The 17204-nt window shown below is 44.6% G+C and overlaps 1 protein-coding gene across 1 annotated transcript in view; it reads left to right on the forward strand.

Annotated features, from left to right (window-relative positions):
* gldc (glycine dehydrogenase (decarboxylating)) overlaps window positions 1–16725 on the forward strand; it is a 29628-nt gene extending 12903 nt beyond the window's left edge. The window contains exons 16-25 of the mRNA XM_080530701.1: window positions 481–556; window positions 5281–5406; window positions 5504–5653; window positions 6602–6714; window positions 6842–6983; window positions 8214–8325; window positions 8478–8573; window positions 8693–8865; window positions 9086–9166; window positions 15877–16725. Coding sequence (XP_080386827.1) covers window positions 481–556; window positions 5281–5406; window positions 5504–5653; window positions 6602–6714; window positions 6842–6983; window positions 8214–8325; window positions 8478–8573; window positions 8693–8865; window positions 9086–9166; window positions 15877–16017 — 1210 coding nt within the window. The 3' untranslated portion in view covers window positions 16018–16725. The remainder of the gene's footprint in view (window positions 1–480; window positions 557–5280; window positions 5407–5503; window positions 5654–6601; window positions 6715–6841; window positions 6984–8213; window positions 8326–8477; window positions 8574–8692; window positions 8866–9085; window positions 9167–15876) is intronic.
* The last annotated feature ends 479 nt before the right edge of the window (window positions 16726–17204 follow it).

A 17204-nucleotide genomic window follows, 5' to 3' on the forward strand; every position in this document is an offset into this window, starting at 1 on the left:
CTCTCACCTCTCAGCTCTCAGCTCTCAGCTCTCAGCTCTCAGCTCTGACCTTTTGTTTTAGCTTTTAGATAGTTAGATTTTAGATTCAACCTTTTTGTCATTCCTCAGTACAACAAAATGTATTTTTTTGCTCGAGGCACAGGATCAGCGGTAGTCAGCGCCCCTGGAGCAATTAGGGGTTAAATGCCTTGCTCAAGGGCACAACGGCAGTGGTAGGCACCTTAGATAAGATGCCAGCAACCCTTCCAGTCACCAGCTCACATGTAGCTCCCTCCTGAGGCGGGGGATCGAACCAGCGACCTTCTGATTGCTAGCCGGCCTCTCTAACCTCTAGGCTACCTTGCCTCTCTAACCTATAGGCTACCTTGCCTCTCTAACCTATAGGCTACCTGCCACCCAACATTTTATCTGCTTATCTTATCTGAGCTGGGAGAATGTGCCTGCCTTGTACATGAACTGTCTGTTGACCTTGTCTTTCAGCGGTGCACAGGGGGAGTACGCTGGCCTGGCTGCCATCAAAGCCTATCTGAACTCAAAAGGAGAGCCCCATAGAACAGTGAGTCCAGTCCTGAAAAGACACAATGATAAAGGAACATTGTATTGTTTTGCCCAACACATCTAGACAGGATACTGTATATCAGCCCAGGCCTGTCCTAGAGTGAGGATTTAGTATAGTGCATTGGTTAACCTGTATCCATATGAATGTATCTCTTTTGTAAACACCAGTAAGTGTATCCATTCGAAGAATTCTACAGGCATTTACATGATGACCACAATTCATTACTTTATCACTTGTCTGAGTTATTGCTCTAATCAGCAGTTTCCCAGTGAACAGCCAATGATTAATGTACCAGTACATAGTGCAGTCAACATAAGGGGAAAATGATTAAAACAAGACAATCAGCCAGCCACTCTGTGTAGATTAGACCTGCTTGATTTTGAAGCAAGCAGAAATGTTTTAAATACTTATGGAGGAGCTGACATGACTAAGATAAGACTGCTCGTAATTATCGTCCTGGGTTTGCAATTTGCTTTTCTTGTCCTTTTTTGCCCTTTATAAGCTATAAGCACATCTTAGATAATGGCGTGAGCCCCTGAAAGAGTCAAGGTCCAAACTACGAGTCCTGTAAATAAAGGACAGCGTCGTCATTCTGAAGGTTACTTGATTTCAAGATTCCATATTAGGTGATTTTAAGACTGGGGGAAGAGGAGGCCAGTGGAAAGCTGACGGGCTGAGTGGCTCTCTCCCTGTCAGGGATATGTAAACGTTACCCAACACGCAGGTCTTGGTGCCCCTGTTGTCCTTGTGTAACAACATTGCAAAATGTCGAAAAAGTCCCCTAATAAGGGGTAAAATCAATGCATGACTTGCAACTAAGTCATGCATTGATGTCAGTGGTAGATTAGGGCAGGTGTTACTGTTATATTGTAGTTGACTTTCTCAGTCATAACTGCTCTGCTTTATCATGGTCTAACAATTCTTGATATTTCCCTTTGTCTCAGTCCTAGTGCTATTGGACCTTAGTGCAGCATTTGATGCTGTTGATCATGATATATCGTGATCATGATATACTCCTAGACAGGCTAGAAAACCGGGTAGACTTATCTGACACAATGGTTCAGGTCCTATCTACAGGACAGGGACTACTTTCTCTCAGTTGGTAACTATATATCTGACCGCATAAGCATGACGTGTGGAGTTCCACAAGGTTGCATTTTGGGGCCTCTTTTATTCAACTTATACATTATACATATACATTATACATATACACCCATTAGGCAAACTTATTCAGGATAACAAAGTAGCTCATAACGTAATGTATGCATAACATAATCAGTGTTTCCTCTACATGCATTTATTCGTGGCGGGCCGCCACAATTGAATTTCCTCCGCCACCATTCAGATTTCTCAAAAAAATAAATAAAAAAAAAAAAGGCCGCTTTTCAGACCTTCACAGCGCTAGACACACCCACAAGCGCGAAGCGACGCGCTTGCAAAACTGTTTTGTGATTGGTCGAATACATCTAGGCTGCGTCTAGTCTACAAACTACTTCAAATGTTACAATCCATTACAGATTGATTAGCAACACTGCATCAGCACGACGGTGGGTTATTCTATGGTTCGTGTTCTTATACCAGTGCTCAGTATACAAGTATTTTAAATGAACATTCGTAATGTAGTCTGATGTTCATGGTCAACTAAATCAGGCTATTTTGTGAAACAATTACGTTTCCGCTACCTTAGAACTACTTAAAGTAATTGCCAGAAATGTTAGCTAGCAATGTTAGCTAGCTATGTGTTCATAAATTCCTGGTTCCATTTTCAGATGAGTTTGTTAAAGTATTTCAAACGAAAAGTACCAGAAGATGAGGAAGATGGTCAGGTAACCACACATAGTGAAAAATATGATGATAAATACGATGTAATAATATGATGAGACGGTATGATATGGCATGTGTGTGGTGGTCTTGCGGCCTGTCTCGTTCCAGCGAGTCAACTCGTATACATTGTGCGCTCTGCGCTGCGGGCTAACGATCTTGTAACTTCGCAAACAATAGCAGCAGTTAGTTACAACAACCATAAAGCCTCCATAATGATAATGAAAAGAAGGGGAGACGATTTTTTTATTGACAACGGAATTACATGCTGGAAAAACATGCAGACACAGACAATAAGAGACACACTGGAGAAGTACGGGAAAACATTTGATTTTTTTGGGCCATCCTCGAGTTTTGGCTGAAATTACGTCGTTGTTTTGAGCGTGCGTGCGCGTTTCATGCGCGCGCGCTCGCGGTCAGCGCTACCCGCCACCATTGTAAAAATTCCTGGAGGAAACACATGACACTCAAATCTATGTATCCCTTTCTCAATATGATTTAGCACCAATAGACTCCCTTATGGACTGCATCTAATTAATAAGGGGCGGCAGTGGCTCAGTTACAATTATTATAATATAATTGTTATAACTGGATCTGTCAGAATTTCTTGTCAATTAAAGAAAGACAAAACTGAGACTATTACCTTTGAGACAAAAAGAAGAGGCTAGTGGTTGCTGCTCACATAGATTTCTTTCCATCCAATGTAAAGATCAGGTCAGAAATCTGGGTCATTTTAGATTCAGTTAGATTAGATTAGATTAGATTCCGATTGTCAGTTTTAACTCCCACATTAAGTCAACAATAAAAATCATCTTATTATCATCTTAAAAATATAGCAAGAATTAATGTCCAAGCAGGATCTTGAAAAACGTATCCATACTTATATATATTATTATATATATTATATATCTAGCAGGTTAGACTACTGCAATTACCTTTTTTCAGGACTCTCCAAACAGACACTCTTACAAACAGACAATTACAAGGTTTTAAAAATGCTGCTGCAAGAGTCCTGACTAAAACTAGGACGTCTTTTCTGTTTCTCCCATTCTTAGGTCGCTACACTGGCTCCCTGTATCTCACAGAATAGATTGAAAAAATCATGCTCCTGGTCAAAATCTGGTACAAATCTCTGAATGGTTTAGGGCCAAAATACATCTCAAACATACAGTGGGGTGCAAAAATGTGGGCACCCCTGGTTTAAATGTTTGTTACAATTTATCTCCAAGTGATTGAAAGCAAACCTGAACACTAAATGCTAAAAAGTTGATGCCTTTCTGCACATTTTAAAGCAAGGTTTCTTTTTATTTGAGTTTAAATGCTAAAAAAGGTTTGGGAACCCTTTTGGATTATTCTTTGTTACCTTTTGAGAAGATGATTACTAAGGCCCAGACCAAGGTGATTTACTCGTTAGGGCTTCAGGGTGAATATAGGGTGAATATAATTCCAGGGTTGAACTATATATTCTGAAGTAACTCTATAGGGCTCTGCACACAGCGTGCGATTTCTGTTGCGCGTCAACGTTCCATTTTGAAGTTTGAATGGAAGTCTATGAGAACATCGTAAAACATTGCATCCCAATGCACACAGCGTGCGATGCAATTTCTGTTGTATGTTCTCATAGACTTCCATTCAAACTTCAAAATGGAACGTTGACGCGCAACAGAAATCGCACGCTGTGTGCAGAGCCCTTATGCCTTCTAAAGTATCCGACTGCGGTGGCTGTTGTTAAGAACCATGGGTTCCTCTAAACAGTTGTCCAAGGATGTCAGAATCAAGACAGTTCACTTCCACCATCAAGGAGAAGGCTACAAAAAACTCTCGCAATGTTTCAAACTACCCATTTCCACTGTCAGAAACATCAGAAAATGGAAAATAAATGGAACAATTGAAGCCCAGGCAAGATCTGGAAGACCAAGAAAATGGAGCCTATTATATTGGAACAATGTGCAATGTGCAATGAAAAAAGGGTGAAGCATTTGTAGAGAAGAACACCTTTCCAACTGTTAAGCATGGAGGTAGATCCATTATGCGTAGGAGTTGTGTAGCAGCTGGGGGCACAGGCAATATTGTGCAGGTGGAAGGAAGAATGGATTCCACCAAATATCAAGACATTCTAGAGGCTAATGTTCGAAGGTCAGTCCAGAAATTGAAGTTGAAGAGAGGTTGGGTATTCCAGCAAGAAAATGACCCGAAGCATACCTCAAAATCAACCATGAAGTACCTCCAGGAAAGACGATGGCCATCACAGTCCCCAGACTTGAATATTATTGAAAATGTGTGGAGAGATCTCAAACATGCCGTGCATGCAAGAAGGCCGAAGAATATTTCTGAACTAGAGGTGTTCTGCCAGGAAAAATTGGGAAAATTTCCCAAAACAAGAATTGGAGGACTCTTGGCTGGCTAAAGGAAGCATTTGCAAGCTGTTATCGTTGCCCGAGGAGGAGTTACAAAGTACTAGCTGACAAGGTTCCCAAACTTTTGCACAAGGCCTTTTTCCTTGTTTTATTATTTTGAAACTGTAAAAAGTAAAAAGATAAATGTAATCTTGATTCAAAATGTGATGAAATGTGTCATGTTTAACTTTGTACTACTTAGAGATTAGGTTTGCTTCTTTTCACTTAGATATTAATTGTAAAAGCTATTTGGACCATTTTTGCACCCCACTGTATTAGTGCCTTATGAACCTGCTAGATCCCTCAGATCATCTGAGGCTGGCATTTGAACTGTTCTAAGAGTGAGCACCAAAAGTGGAGAGGGAGCATTCGTTCACTATGCAGCGGCATTTTTTGTTGTTGTTATTTTATTGCACTATGCAAAAACTATGTAAAGCACTATGAGTTTGCATTCAGTTGTATGAATATGTGCCTTAGGAATACATTTGCCTTGCCTTTGCCCAGGTGTGTCTCATCCCCAAGTCAGCCCATGGCACCAACCCAGCCAGTGCTCAGATGGCTGGCATGAAGGTTCAGGTGGTAGAGGTGGACAAGGATGGCAACATTGACCATGCACACCTCAAGGCTCTGGTAAAGACCTGCTTTGAGTCTGATAGTGTATCCTCTGGATTTTATCAGTGAGCTCATCCAGTGAGCTCACAATCCCCCCCATTTCACCTTTCCTCAGGTGGACAAGCACAAGGCTAACCTGGCAGCCATGATGATCACATACCCCTCCACCAATGGCGTGTTTGAAGAGGGTATCGGGGACGTGTGTGACCTCATTCACAAGAACGGTGGCCAGGTCTACCTGGACGGTGCCAATATGAATGCCCAGGTGAGGAACAAACACTTCTCCTGTAGAGTCAAGTTTGTCTGTCCCCTTTGGTGCACACTACGATACTGTCGCTATGTGTTGCTCCCTATCCAGTTAACTGAGTCAATACCTTTTAAGTCCGTAGGGATTCGCTCTATTTCAAATCCTGAATGGTTTTAAGACCTACTACCGTATCAACTTTTAGTTGTATTTAGTGTGCACTGAAGGGTAGAGGACAGGGAAACAGCGGAGGCTTGGGAAGATAGGGAAGGCTACAGGGTAGGTAGAACTCTTTTATCTTTTGTTTATTTTTAATTTTCCTTTCTATTTTTGTTTTGTTTGTTTGATACTGTTCCAAATATATGTGAAGATACGTGAATATACTGTACATATATTGTATCTCTTTCATATACATGAAAATGAGCGTTAACAATATACAATGGGAAAGTGTGTCCAAACTTTTGACTGGTACTGTATATGATTATTTGGCTCAATTAAAAACATTTGAAACATATTAAGAGTGCATTGAGTATAGAAAATGTAGTAGATATTTTCTTTTTTTCAGTTATATTACAGGCAGCTAGGTGAAAGAACACAAGAGGGTCTCGTAGAAGTATGAGAGGAAGAAGCGTGACCTTTGAATTCAAGTCTGTAAAAAAAGAAAAAGTAATTACCTTAGACCTCCTTCCACCAGCAGCCAATTCCTCTCTTGCGATCGTAATCTTTTACACCGTCTATCCGCCTTTGAAACCTGACATAAGGAGAGTGAACTTTGGGAGGGGAAGACCTTGCCTTACAGATTAGCCACATTCTTATCACACACATCATGCATTGTGATCAGCACCGCCGGTGAGCAGCGCCCTCTTCTGTTGATGTCAGGAACATCACCTTTGTGGACGCCCTCCCTCTCTATCTCTGTCACCTTCTCACGTCTTCTTCCTGTCCGTCCTCCTGCTCTGCTCTCTCCAGGTGGGTCTGTGTCGCCCGGGGGACTACGGCTCCGACGTGTCTCACTTGAACCTGCACAAGACGTTCTGCATCCCCCACGGGGGCGGGGGACCGGGGATGGGACCTATCGGAGTGTAAGTGATGGTGATGACCGTGGACATTCAGGAGGACTGTCACTGAAGTGTTCTGAGCGGCTAAAACCTCAATGTGACCTAAAACCTGCTTGTGTTGAGGAAATGTTCTTGTGTTGTCTCAAACCAGGAAGGAGCACCTTGCGCTGTTCCTGCCCACCCACCCAGTGGTCAGCATGCAGCTGGTCAACTCCAGCAGCTCCCTGGGCACCATCAGTGCCGCCCCCTGGGGCTCCAGTGCCATCCTGCCCATCTCCTGGGCCTACATCAAGGTCAGTGAAAGCGGTGCAGTGGTCCAGTGGTCCACTCTAATAGAGTTTGGGATGGTGGTCCACTCTAGAGTTTGGGATGGTGGTAATAATGATTACCGTGATAATGACTGAAAATGCATCTATATTGAAACAGTTTCTATAAGATTAAAAATATATATATTTTTTTTTTACAGATGACCTAAAATAAAAGCAATCAAAAGATCTATAGTCGCCCCGCGGTGGTGTAGCGGTCTACGCACTGGCCACTAGTGCATGCTGCCCACCGGGGCCGGGGTTCGTATCCCGGCTCGCCAGATCCAGATATGGCCGAGGCACACGGGAAGCGGCATATTGGGCGGCCGCTTCCGAGGGCGGTATAGGAGTATTTCTGGACTAGGATCCGTCGCGCAACACCGCCCCCTGGGCGCCGGAATAACGGTGCTGGGCTCGAGGAGCCAGTCAGCTAGTCTGCCTGGCGGCCTCTTCTGGGACTGCCGGCCACGGGGTCGTGCGGCGGATCCTATGCAATAGGCAGGGGATAATTGGATGCTAAGTTGGGTTAAATTGGCTACCAGATTGGGTGAAAAAGGGATAAAATCTGAAAAAAAAATAAAAAAAAGATCTATAGTCAACCAAATGTTAACAAATAAGTCAAAGCAATACACGTACGGTAGTAACTAGAGGTGGGACGCGCTTAAAAAAAATCGAATTAATTAGAGGCTTTGTAATTAATTAATCGAAATTTATCGCATTTTAATCGCATATCAATATTTGACACGAGAAGCAACAGTTTTCAATTCAAATGGATTTGGTATTCGAGTGAATCAATGAATAGACATATACATACGTTTAAAGCAGCAAAATCCTGTCTATTTTAGCTACACAGACCAACAGATCACACAATGTACCTAACCTAATGTTACACTAACCCTCCCCACCCTCCCCTCCCCACCCAGATATCCTTGGTCAAAATAATAAACAGGCCAAGTCACAAGTGCCATCTAAAATGGTAACAACCCAGCCGGCCCCCCCACAAAATAAAAAAGCGTTACAAAAGTGAATGCGTTATTTGTTCTGCAATTAATTAATCTAAATGAACGGGTTAAAGTCCTAGCCCTAGTAGTAACACATCCAGGCATGGTCATATACCCCATATAGTACGTGTGTAATCTCAGTGTAATTCCATTGAGGTCTCTGTTGATGTGTGTCTTTGGGAATAGAGTTGATATTGAGCCCCCTACCCTTGTCTAGATGATGGGAGCCAAGGGGCTGACCCACGCCACAGAGGTGGCCATCCTCAACGCCAACTACATGGCCAAGCGACTGGAGAACCACTACAAGGTCCTCTTCAGGGGCAGGAATGGTGAGCGAGGGGATGACATTTCATATTTGGCCCATATCCATGGTCTGTGTAACTCGGTAACTTTAGCAGAGTGCTAAAGCTCCTACCGGCAAGTTTTAGATTTCATTGACTCAGCAGTTTGGTGATCGTTTGCGATTTGTTGCGTTCCACAGGTTTTTGCGCACATGAGTTCATTCTGGACGTGAGGCCGTTCAAGAAGACCGCCAACATCGAAGCGGTGGACGTGGCCAAAAGGCTGCAGGACTATGGTGAGCTGGAGTGCAGTTTTCATAACCGATATAGTATATTGATAACATTTTTGGAAACAAACTGTGTTTCGTATACGCCCCTGACCATGAGGCGCCTCTCTGCGTCCCACTCTGAGCAGGGTTCCACGCCCCCACCATGTCCTGGCCCGTGACTGGGACCCTGATGATCGAGCCCACCGAGTCTGAGGACAAGGCTGAGATGGACCGCTTCTGTGACGCTCTGATGGGAATCAGACAGGAAATAGCCGACATCGAGGAAGGCAGGATGGACTCTCGCGTCAACCCGCTGAAGGTACGTTGAAATGGCCGTGACTCGTAGTGAGATGTTGCTGCCGACACTGCGTGTGTTTACGATACGCGCTGCAGTTGAGGCTCCTGGTAAACCTGGTCATTAGGGTTGTTGAGTAAGTATGAACTTATGGAAGGGGAAAATGTGCGCGTTAGAACCGCTCGGTGTAGGGAGAGCTGCTAAATGTGTGTGTGTGCGTGTGTGTGTGTGTGTGTCTCCACAGATGGCCCCTCACTCCCTGGCCTGCATCTCCTCCTCCACCTGGGACAGACCTTACTCCAGGGAGTATGCAGCGTTCCCCCTGGTGAGTATCCTCCTGACCCCCCCTGACCCTCACACACTCCAACAAACATCCTACACTTTAGTTCACTGTTCCGTGTTCACATTTTGATGTTGTACATATATCTTTAGACTCTCTCTATCCCAATATTTATAAATATTGTGGATATCAACACATTTCAGTTTCTAGTCTTAGATTTAAAGGACACCAGACATTACAAAGACATCAGAGACGCATGCTTCCCACAGATTACAGAAACACCCCAAAATATTTTGAAGACATGACTAATGACAAAGATTTATGAGCTGGAAAAGGAAAAGGAAAAGGAAATCCAATAGAACACAACCACTGTAAAAACTGTAAATAAGTATCTGCACCATCTGGATCTCTGGACAGTTCTCATTTATTTGTATTCATATTTTTAAACTGCAATGTTTAAACCACACTTTTCTATTTGTACTTTAAGTTATCCTTATCTACCTGTATACTATTCATATACACAGCTTTGTTTAATCATTTCTTTATTCTAGTCGTACATGACATTTTTAAATGTTTATCTTCACACTTGCTTTGGCAGTGTAAACGTATGTTTCCTTTAAATGTAAATGTAATCATAATAATTCAAATATTTTTATTGGCTTTTTAAATGCAAAAACATACAAAACATACAATCGAGAAGACCACAAATGACATCCACAAGATGATATAAATTATTATTATTATTATTAATAAGAGATTAACTTCAACTGTCATCCTGTGTCTCTAGCAGGGAATTCCAAGTCAAAGTAGTCCAAAAATGTCTGCCATGTCTCTGTGTGTCAACCCCTGGTTGAGTATTTCAGCTTCTCAAGCTTTAAATGTGCCATCACATTCCCAACCCAGCGCCTGTGTGTAGGACAGGTAGCTGATCTCCAATTAAATCAAATCAGGCCTTGAGCTGATAGAGATGCAAAGGCTACGGCGTCTGACTGAGCAACTGATACCGGCGCCTCGCCAGGGACCAAACACTGTAATCACAGGGTCAGGGGCCACACCAAACACTGTAATCACAGGGTCAGGGGCCACACCAAACACTGTAATCACAGGGTCAGGGGCCACACCAAACACTGTAATCACAGGGTCAGGACCACACCAAACACTGTAATCACAGGGCCAGGGACCAAACACTGTAATCACAGGGTCAGGGCCACACCAAACACTGTAATCACAGGGTCAGGGACCAAACACTGTAATCACAGGGTCAGGGACCACACCAAACACTGTAATCACAGGGTCAGGGGCCACACCAAACACTGTAATCACAGGGTCAGAGACCACACCAAACACTGTAATCACAGGGTCAGGGGCCACACCAAACACTGTAATCACAGGGTCAGGGCCACACCAAACACTGTAATCACAGGGTCAGAGACCACACCAAACACTGTAATCACAGGGCCAGGGACCACACCAAACACTGTAATCACAGGGTCAGAGACCACACCAAACACTGTAATCACAGGGTCAGGACCACACCAAACACTGTAATCACAGGGTCAGGGGCCACACCAAACACTGTAATCACAGGGTCAGGGGCCACACCAAACACTGTAATCACAGGGTCAGAGACCACACCAAACACTGTAATCACAGGGCCAGGGACCACACCAAACACTGTAATCACAGGGTCAGAGACCACACCAAACACTGTAATCACAGGGTCAGAGACCACACCAAACACTGTAATCACAGGGTCAGGGACCACACCAAACACTGTAATCACAGGGTCAGAGACCACACCAAACACTGTAATCACAGGGTCAGAGACCACACCAAACACTGTAATCACAGGGTCAGGGGCCACACCAAACACTGTAATCACAGGGTCAGAGACCACACCAAACACTGTAATCACAGGGTCAGGGACCAAACACTGTAATCACAGGGTCAGGACCACACCAAACACTGTAATCACAGGGTCAGAGACCACACCAAACACTGTAATCACAGGGTCAGGGCCACACCAAACACTGTAATCACAGGGTCAGGGACCACACCAAACACTGTAATCACAGGGTCAGGGACCACACCAAACACTGTAATCACAGGGTCAGGGACCACACCAAACACTGTAATCACAGGGTCAGGGGCCACACCAAACACTGTAATCACAGGGTCAGGGACCACACCAAACACTGTAATCACAGGGTCAGAGACCACACCAAACACTGTAATCACAGGGTCAGGGACCACACCAAACACTGTAATCACAGGGTCAGAGACCACACCAAACACTGTAATCACAGGGTCAGGGACCAAACACTGTAATCACAGGGTCAGGGGCCACACCAAACACTGTAATCACAGGGTCAGGGGCCACACCAAACACTGTAATCACAGGGTCAGAGACCACACCAAACACTGTAATCACAGGGTCAGGGACCACACCAAACACTGTAATCACAGGGTCAGGGCCACACCAAACACTGTAATCACAGGGTCAGGGCCACACCAAACACTGTAATCACAGGGTCAGAGACCACACCAAACACTGTAATCACAGGGTCAGAGACCACACCAAACACTGTAATCACAGGGTCAGGGCCACACCAAACACTGTAATCACAGGGTCAGGGCCACACCAAACACTGTAATCACAGGGTCAGAGACCACACCAAACACTGTAATCACAGGGTCAGGGCCACACCAAACACTGTAATCACAGGGTCAGGGACCACACCAAACACTGTAATCACAGGGTCAGAGACCACACCAAACACTGTAATCACAGGGTCAGGGCCACACCAAACACTGTAATCACAGGGTCAGGGCCACACCAAACACTGTAATCACAGGGTCAGGGACCACACCAAACACTATAATCACAGGGTCAGAGACCACACCAAACACTGTAATCACAGGGTCAGGGACCACACCAAACACTGTAATCACAGGGTCAGGGCCACACCAAACACTGTAATCACAGGGTCAGAGACCACACCAAACACTGTAATCACAGGGTCAGGGACCACACCAAACACTGTAATCACAGGGTCAGAGACCACACCAAACACTGTAATCACAGGGTCAGAGACCACACCAAACACTGTAATCACAGGGTCAGAGACCACACCAAACACTGTAATCACAGGGTCAGAGACCACACCAAACACTGTAATAACAGGGTCAGAGACCAAACACTGTAATCACAGGGTCAGAGACCACACCAAACACTGTAATCACAGGGTCAGGACCACACCAAACACTGTAATCACAGGGTCAGGGCCACACCAAACACTGTAATCACAGGGTCAGAGCCACACCAAACACTGTAATCACAGGGTCAGAGACCACACCAAACACTGTAATCACAGGGTCAGAGACCACACCAAACACTGTAATCACAGGGTCAGGGCCACACCAAACACTGTAATCACAGGGTCAGAGACCACACCAAACACTGTAATCACAGGGTCAGGGACCACACCAAACACTGTAATCACAGGGTCAGGGGCCACACCAAACACTGTAATCACAGGGTCAGGGCCACACCAAACACTGTAATCACAGGGTCAGGGCCACACCAAACACTGTAATCACAGGGTCAGGGGCCACACCAAACACTGTAATCACAGGGTCAGGGCCACACCAAACACTGTAATCACAGGGTCAGAGACCACACCAAACACTGTAATCACAGGGTCAGGGGCCACACCAAACACTGTAATCACAGGGTCAGAGACCACACCAAACACTGTAATAACAGGGTCAGGGGCCACACCAAACACTGTAATCACAGGGTCAGGGACCACACCAAACACTGTAATCACAGGGTCAGGGACCACACCAAACACTGTAATCACAGGGTCAGAGACCACACCAAACACTGTAATCACAGGGTCAGGGCCACACCAAACACTGTAATCACAGGGTCAGGGACCACACCAAACACTGTAATCACAGGGTCAGGGACCACACCAAACACTGTAATCACAGGGTCAGAGACCACACCAAACACTGTAATCACAGGGTCAGGGCCACACCAAACACTGTAATCACAGGGTCAGGGCCACACCAAACACTGTAATCACAGGGTCAGGGACCACACCAAACACTGTAATCACAGGGTCAGAGACCACACCAAACACTATAATCACAGGGTCAGAGGCCACACCAAACACTGTAATCACAGGGTCAGGGACCACACCAAACACTGTAATCACAGGGTCAGAGACCACACCAAACACTGTAATCACAGGGTCAGGGACCACACCAAACACTGTAATCACAGGGCCAGGGACCACACCAAACACTGTAATCACAGGGTCAGGGCCACACCAAACACTGTAATCACAGGGTCAGGGCCACACCAAACACTGTAATCACAGGGTCAGAGACCACACCAAACACTGTAATCACAGGGTCAGGGCCACACCAAACACTGTAATCACAGGGTCAGAGACCACACCAAACACTGTAATCACAGGGTCAGGGACCACACCAAACACTGTAATCACAGGGTCAGGGGCCACACCAAACACTGTAATCACAGGGTCAGGGCCACACCAAACACTGTAATCACAGGGTCAGGGCCACACCAAACACTGTAATCACAGGGTCAGAGACCACACCAAACACTGTAATCACAGGGTCAGGGCCACACCAAACACTGTAATCACAGGGTCAGAGACCACACCAAACACTGTAATAACAGGGTCAGGGGCCACACCAAACACTGTAATCACAGGGTCAGGGACCACACCAAACACTGTAATCACAGGGTCAGGGACCACACCAAACACTGTAATCACAGGGTCAGAGACCACACCAAACACTGTAATCACAGGGTCAGGGCCACACCAAACACTGTAATCACAGGGTCAGGGACCACACCAAACACTGTAATCACAGGGTCAGGGACCACACCAAACACTGTAATCACAGGGTCAGAGACCACACCAAACACTGTAATCACAGGGTCAGGGCCACACCAAACACTGTAATCACAGGGTCAGGGCCACACCAAACACTGTAATCACAGGGTCAGGGACCACACCAAACACTGTAATCACAGGGTCAGAGACCACACCAAACACTATAATGACAGGGTCAGAGGCCACACCAAACACTGTAATCACAGGGTCAGGGACCACACCAAACACTGTAATCACAGGGCCAGGGACCACACCAAACACTGTAATCACAGGGTCAGAGACCACACCAAACACTGTAATCACAGGGTCAGGGACCACACCAAACACTGTAATCACAGGGCCAGGGACCACACCAAACACTGTAATCACAGGGTCAGGACCACACCAAACACTGTAATCACAGGGTCAGGGACCACACCAAACACTGTAATCACAGGGCCAGGGGCCACACCAAACACTGTAATCACAGGGTCAGGGCCACACCAAACACTGTAATCACAGGGTCAGGGACCACACCAAACACTGTAATCACAGGGTCAGGGACCACACCAAACACTGTAATCACAGGGTCAGGGCCACACCAAACACTGTAATCACAGGGTCAGGGCTGCTCTCCTTGTTGCAAATATAAGAAAATGTCTCAAATATAGAAGACCAAAATTGTACCAACGTTGGACATGACCAGAACGTATGAGAGAGTGGCTGGAACCTGATGGCATCAGGATCTACGTCTGGATACAGCCTGGCAAGCCTGCTCTTAGAGAAGTGGAGCCTATGAAACACTTGAAACCATGTCTGATAGTTGTAGAAGTTGAATGTATTCTCTTAATTGCCAGGAGCTAGCTGAGATCTCATCGCCAAAGTCTTCCCCCCAAGCTATATGGTTAAGTGCTGGGGATGTAGCCTTTTGAATAGCACAATATAGTCAATATAGCACAATATAGTCTACTCACAACTAATTTGGATCCCCATCCAACCACTCATCTATCCAACTATTCGATGGGAGTAAAGGAAAAAAGAGAGAAATGCTTCCCAACAAAGGCACGCACCTGTAAATACCTAAAGAATTTGAGCGGGGGATATTGTACTCACTCACCAACCACTCAAAAGACAGGAATACACCATCCCTAAAAAGATCCTTCACCCTTTTTAGACCATTCCTGAACCATAACTTGAATGCTGCGTCCATAAGTGAGGGTGGAAAAAAAGTGCATTAGCCACAATTGGGAGAGAGGGCAAAGCCTGTCTGTGCTTAAAGTGTGCCCTAAACTGGGACCATATCCAAAGTGGGCCACTCACAATGGGGTTGTGAGTGTAATGTAAGGTGCTGTTTACTGAGTGGTAATGGAGCACATACTAAAGAACACACTAAAGAACACACAAAAGAACACACTAAAGAACACACTAAAGAACACACTAAAGAACGTAAGGACATGGGGTGGGTTGAATGTTGTTCCATTTTGGCCCACACCGTTCCACCCCCCCCTCATAGGAAAAGTTTTGAAATGTGTGTTTGGTCGATTATTTCTCTGTCTCGATAGCATCCTGCCCAGGACTCAGGTCAGGTGCATCATTAGCATCTTGGCTAGCTCTGGAGCCAGCATGTGTGTCAGGCATTTCTTGACTATGGTGTGAGTTTCACACTAAATATCTGCTTCCATATGACATATCAGTTCTGGCGTGGAGCTCAGTAAAAACATATGCCGCTGCTCAGACCCGAAGCCATTATTGATTGATTTATTTATGTATTTTTACTCTCACTGCAGTCTGCATGGTAAACCAAAAACATTTTAACACTCCCTTGTCCTTCACAACTTCCAGCCGTTCGTGAGGCCCGAGAACAAGTTCTGGCCCAGCATCTCCAGGATCGACGACATCTACGGTGACCAGCACCTGGTGTGCACCTGCCCCCCCATGGATGTGTACGAGTCTCCTTACGAGGAGAACAGAGCTTCCTCATGACACTGATGCCTTTCCCCCGTAACACCAACCAACGGCATCACACTTCCAAATTCTGAAAACCCAATAAGAGTTGTGTATCGTACATCAAATGTTTTCTTTTGACTGTATTTCCATAATACTGTAAGCCCTTGGTGCCTCAACTCTCTATTATTTGTTGTACAAATAGTTGCCTTGACTCTCCCTTCATGCTGTTTTCTTCTCAGAAATACCACACTGGGCTGACATGCGTAGTTTTAAACTTTTGTTAATATTTGCTTTTTTCTGTGTATGAAAATGTGTATTTTGACAGTTGGTGGTCTAGTCACTGACTCTAGACGTAATGTTAAGATGTTAATTTTTATGGTTAAAGTGTTTTTTAATTTAAAAATTAATTTGTTTTCAACGTTTTAGAAAATAGATATATTAAACATTTTGTCTGGATCTTGCCTGCTTTTTCTGTTCCCTGCATTGAGGAGTTTTGAAATGATCCTTAGCTTTATCACATTCTATGCTGCCACCTAGAGGAGACGATGGGTCTAACACCAGCAGATTTGTTGTGTACACTACTTCATACTCTTAATAGCATACATATGGACGTTGAGTTACCTGTTATCACTGTACAACATATTTCAAGGCTACATTGTATTATTTATTCTGAGACTGAAAGTGAATATTACAGTTACCTTACAGACTTTGTGTTCAACACTGACATAAAAACCTTTATCTCAAGTAATTGGTCTTAAAAGTATCCCTGTTCAACTAATGAATGTCCTTGATTTACTCACTGACATCACATGAGAGACAAAGGGAAGTTCGCTCCCAGGTGATCCAAACATTAACATGGATAATCCCAGGTGATATATATCATTACTCTGCTATATATGTTACATAACCCTATCATTACCCTGGTATATATGTTACATAACCCTATCATTACTCTGGTATATATGTTACATAACCCTATCATTACTCTGGTATATATGTTACATAACCCTATCATTACTCTGCTATATATGTTACATAACCCTATCATTACCCTGGTATATATGTTACATAACCCTATCATTACTCTGGTATATATGTTACATAACCCTATCATTACTCTGGTATATATGTTACATAACCCTATCATTACTCTGGTATATATGTTACATAACCCTATCATTACTCTGGTATATATGTTACATAACCCTATCATTACCCATATA

This window comes from Nansenia antarctica (genome assembly GCF_963989245.1).
Source record: "Nansenia antarctica genome assembly, chromosome: 5".
NCBI lineage: Eukaryota > Metazoa > Chordata > Actinopteri > Argentiniformes > Microstomatidae > Nansenia > Nansenia antarctica.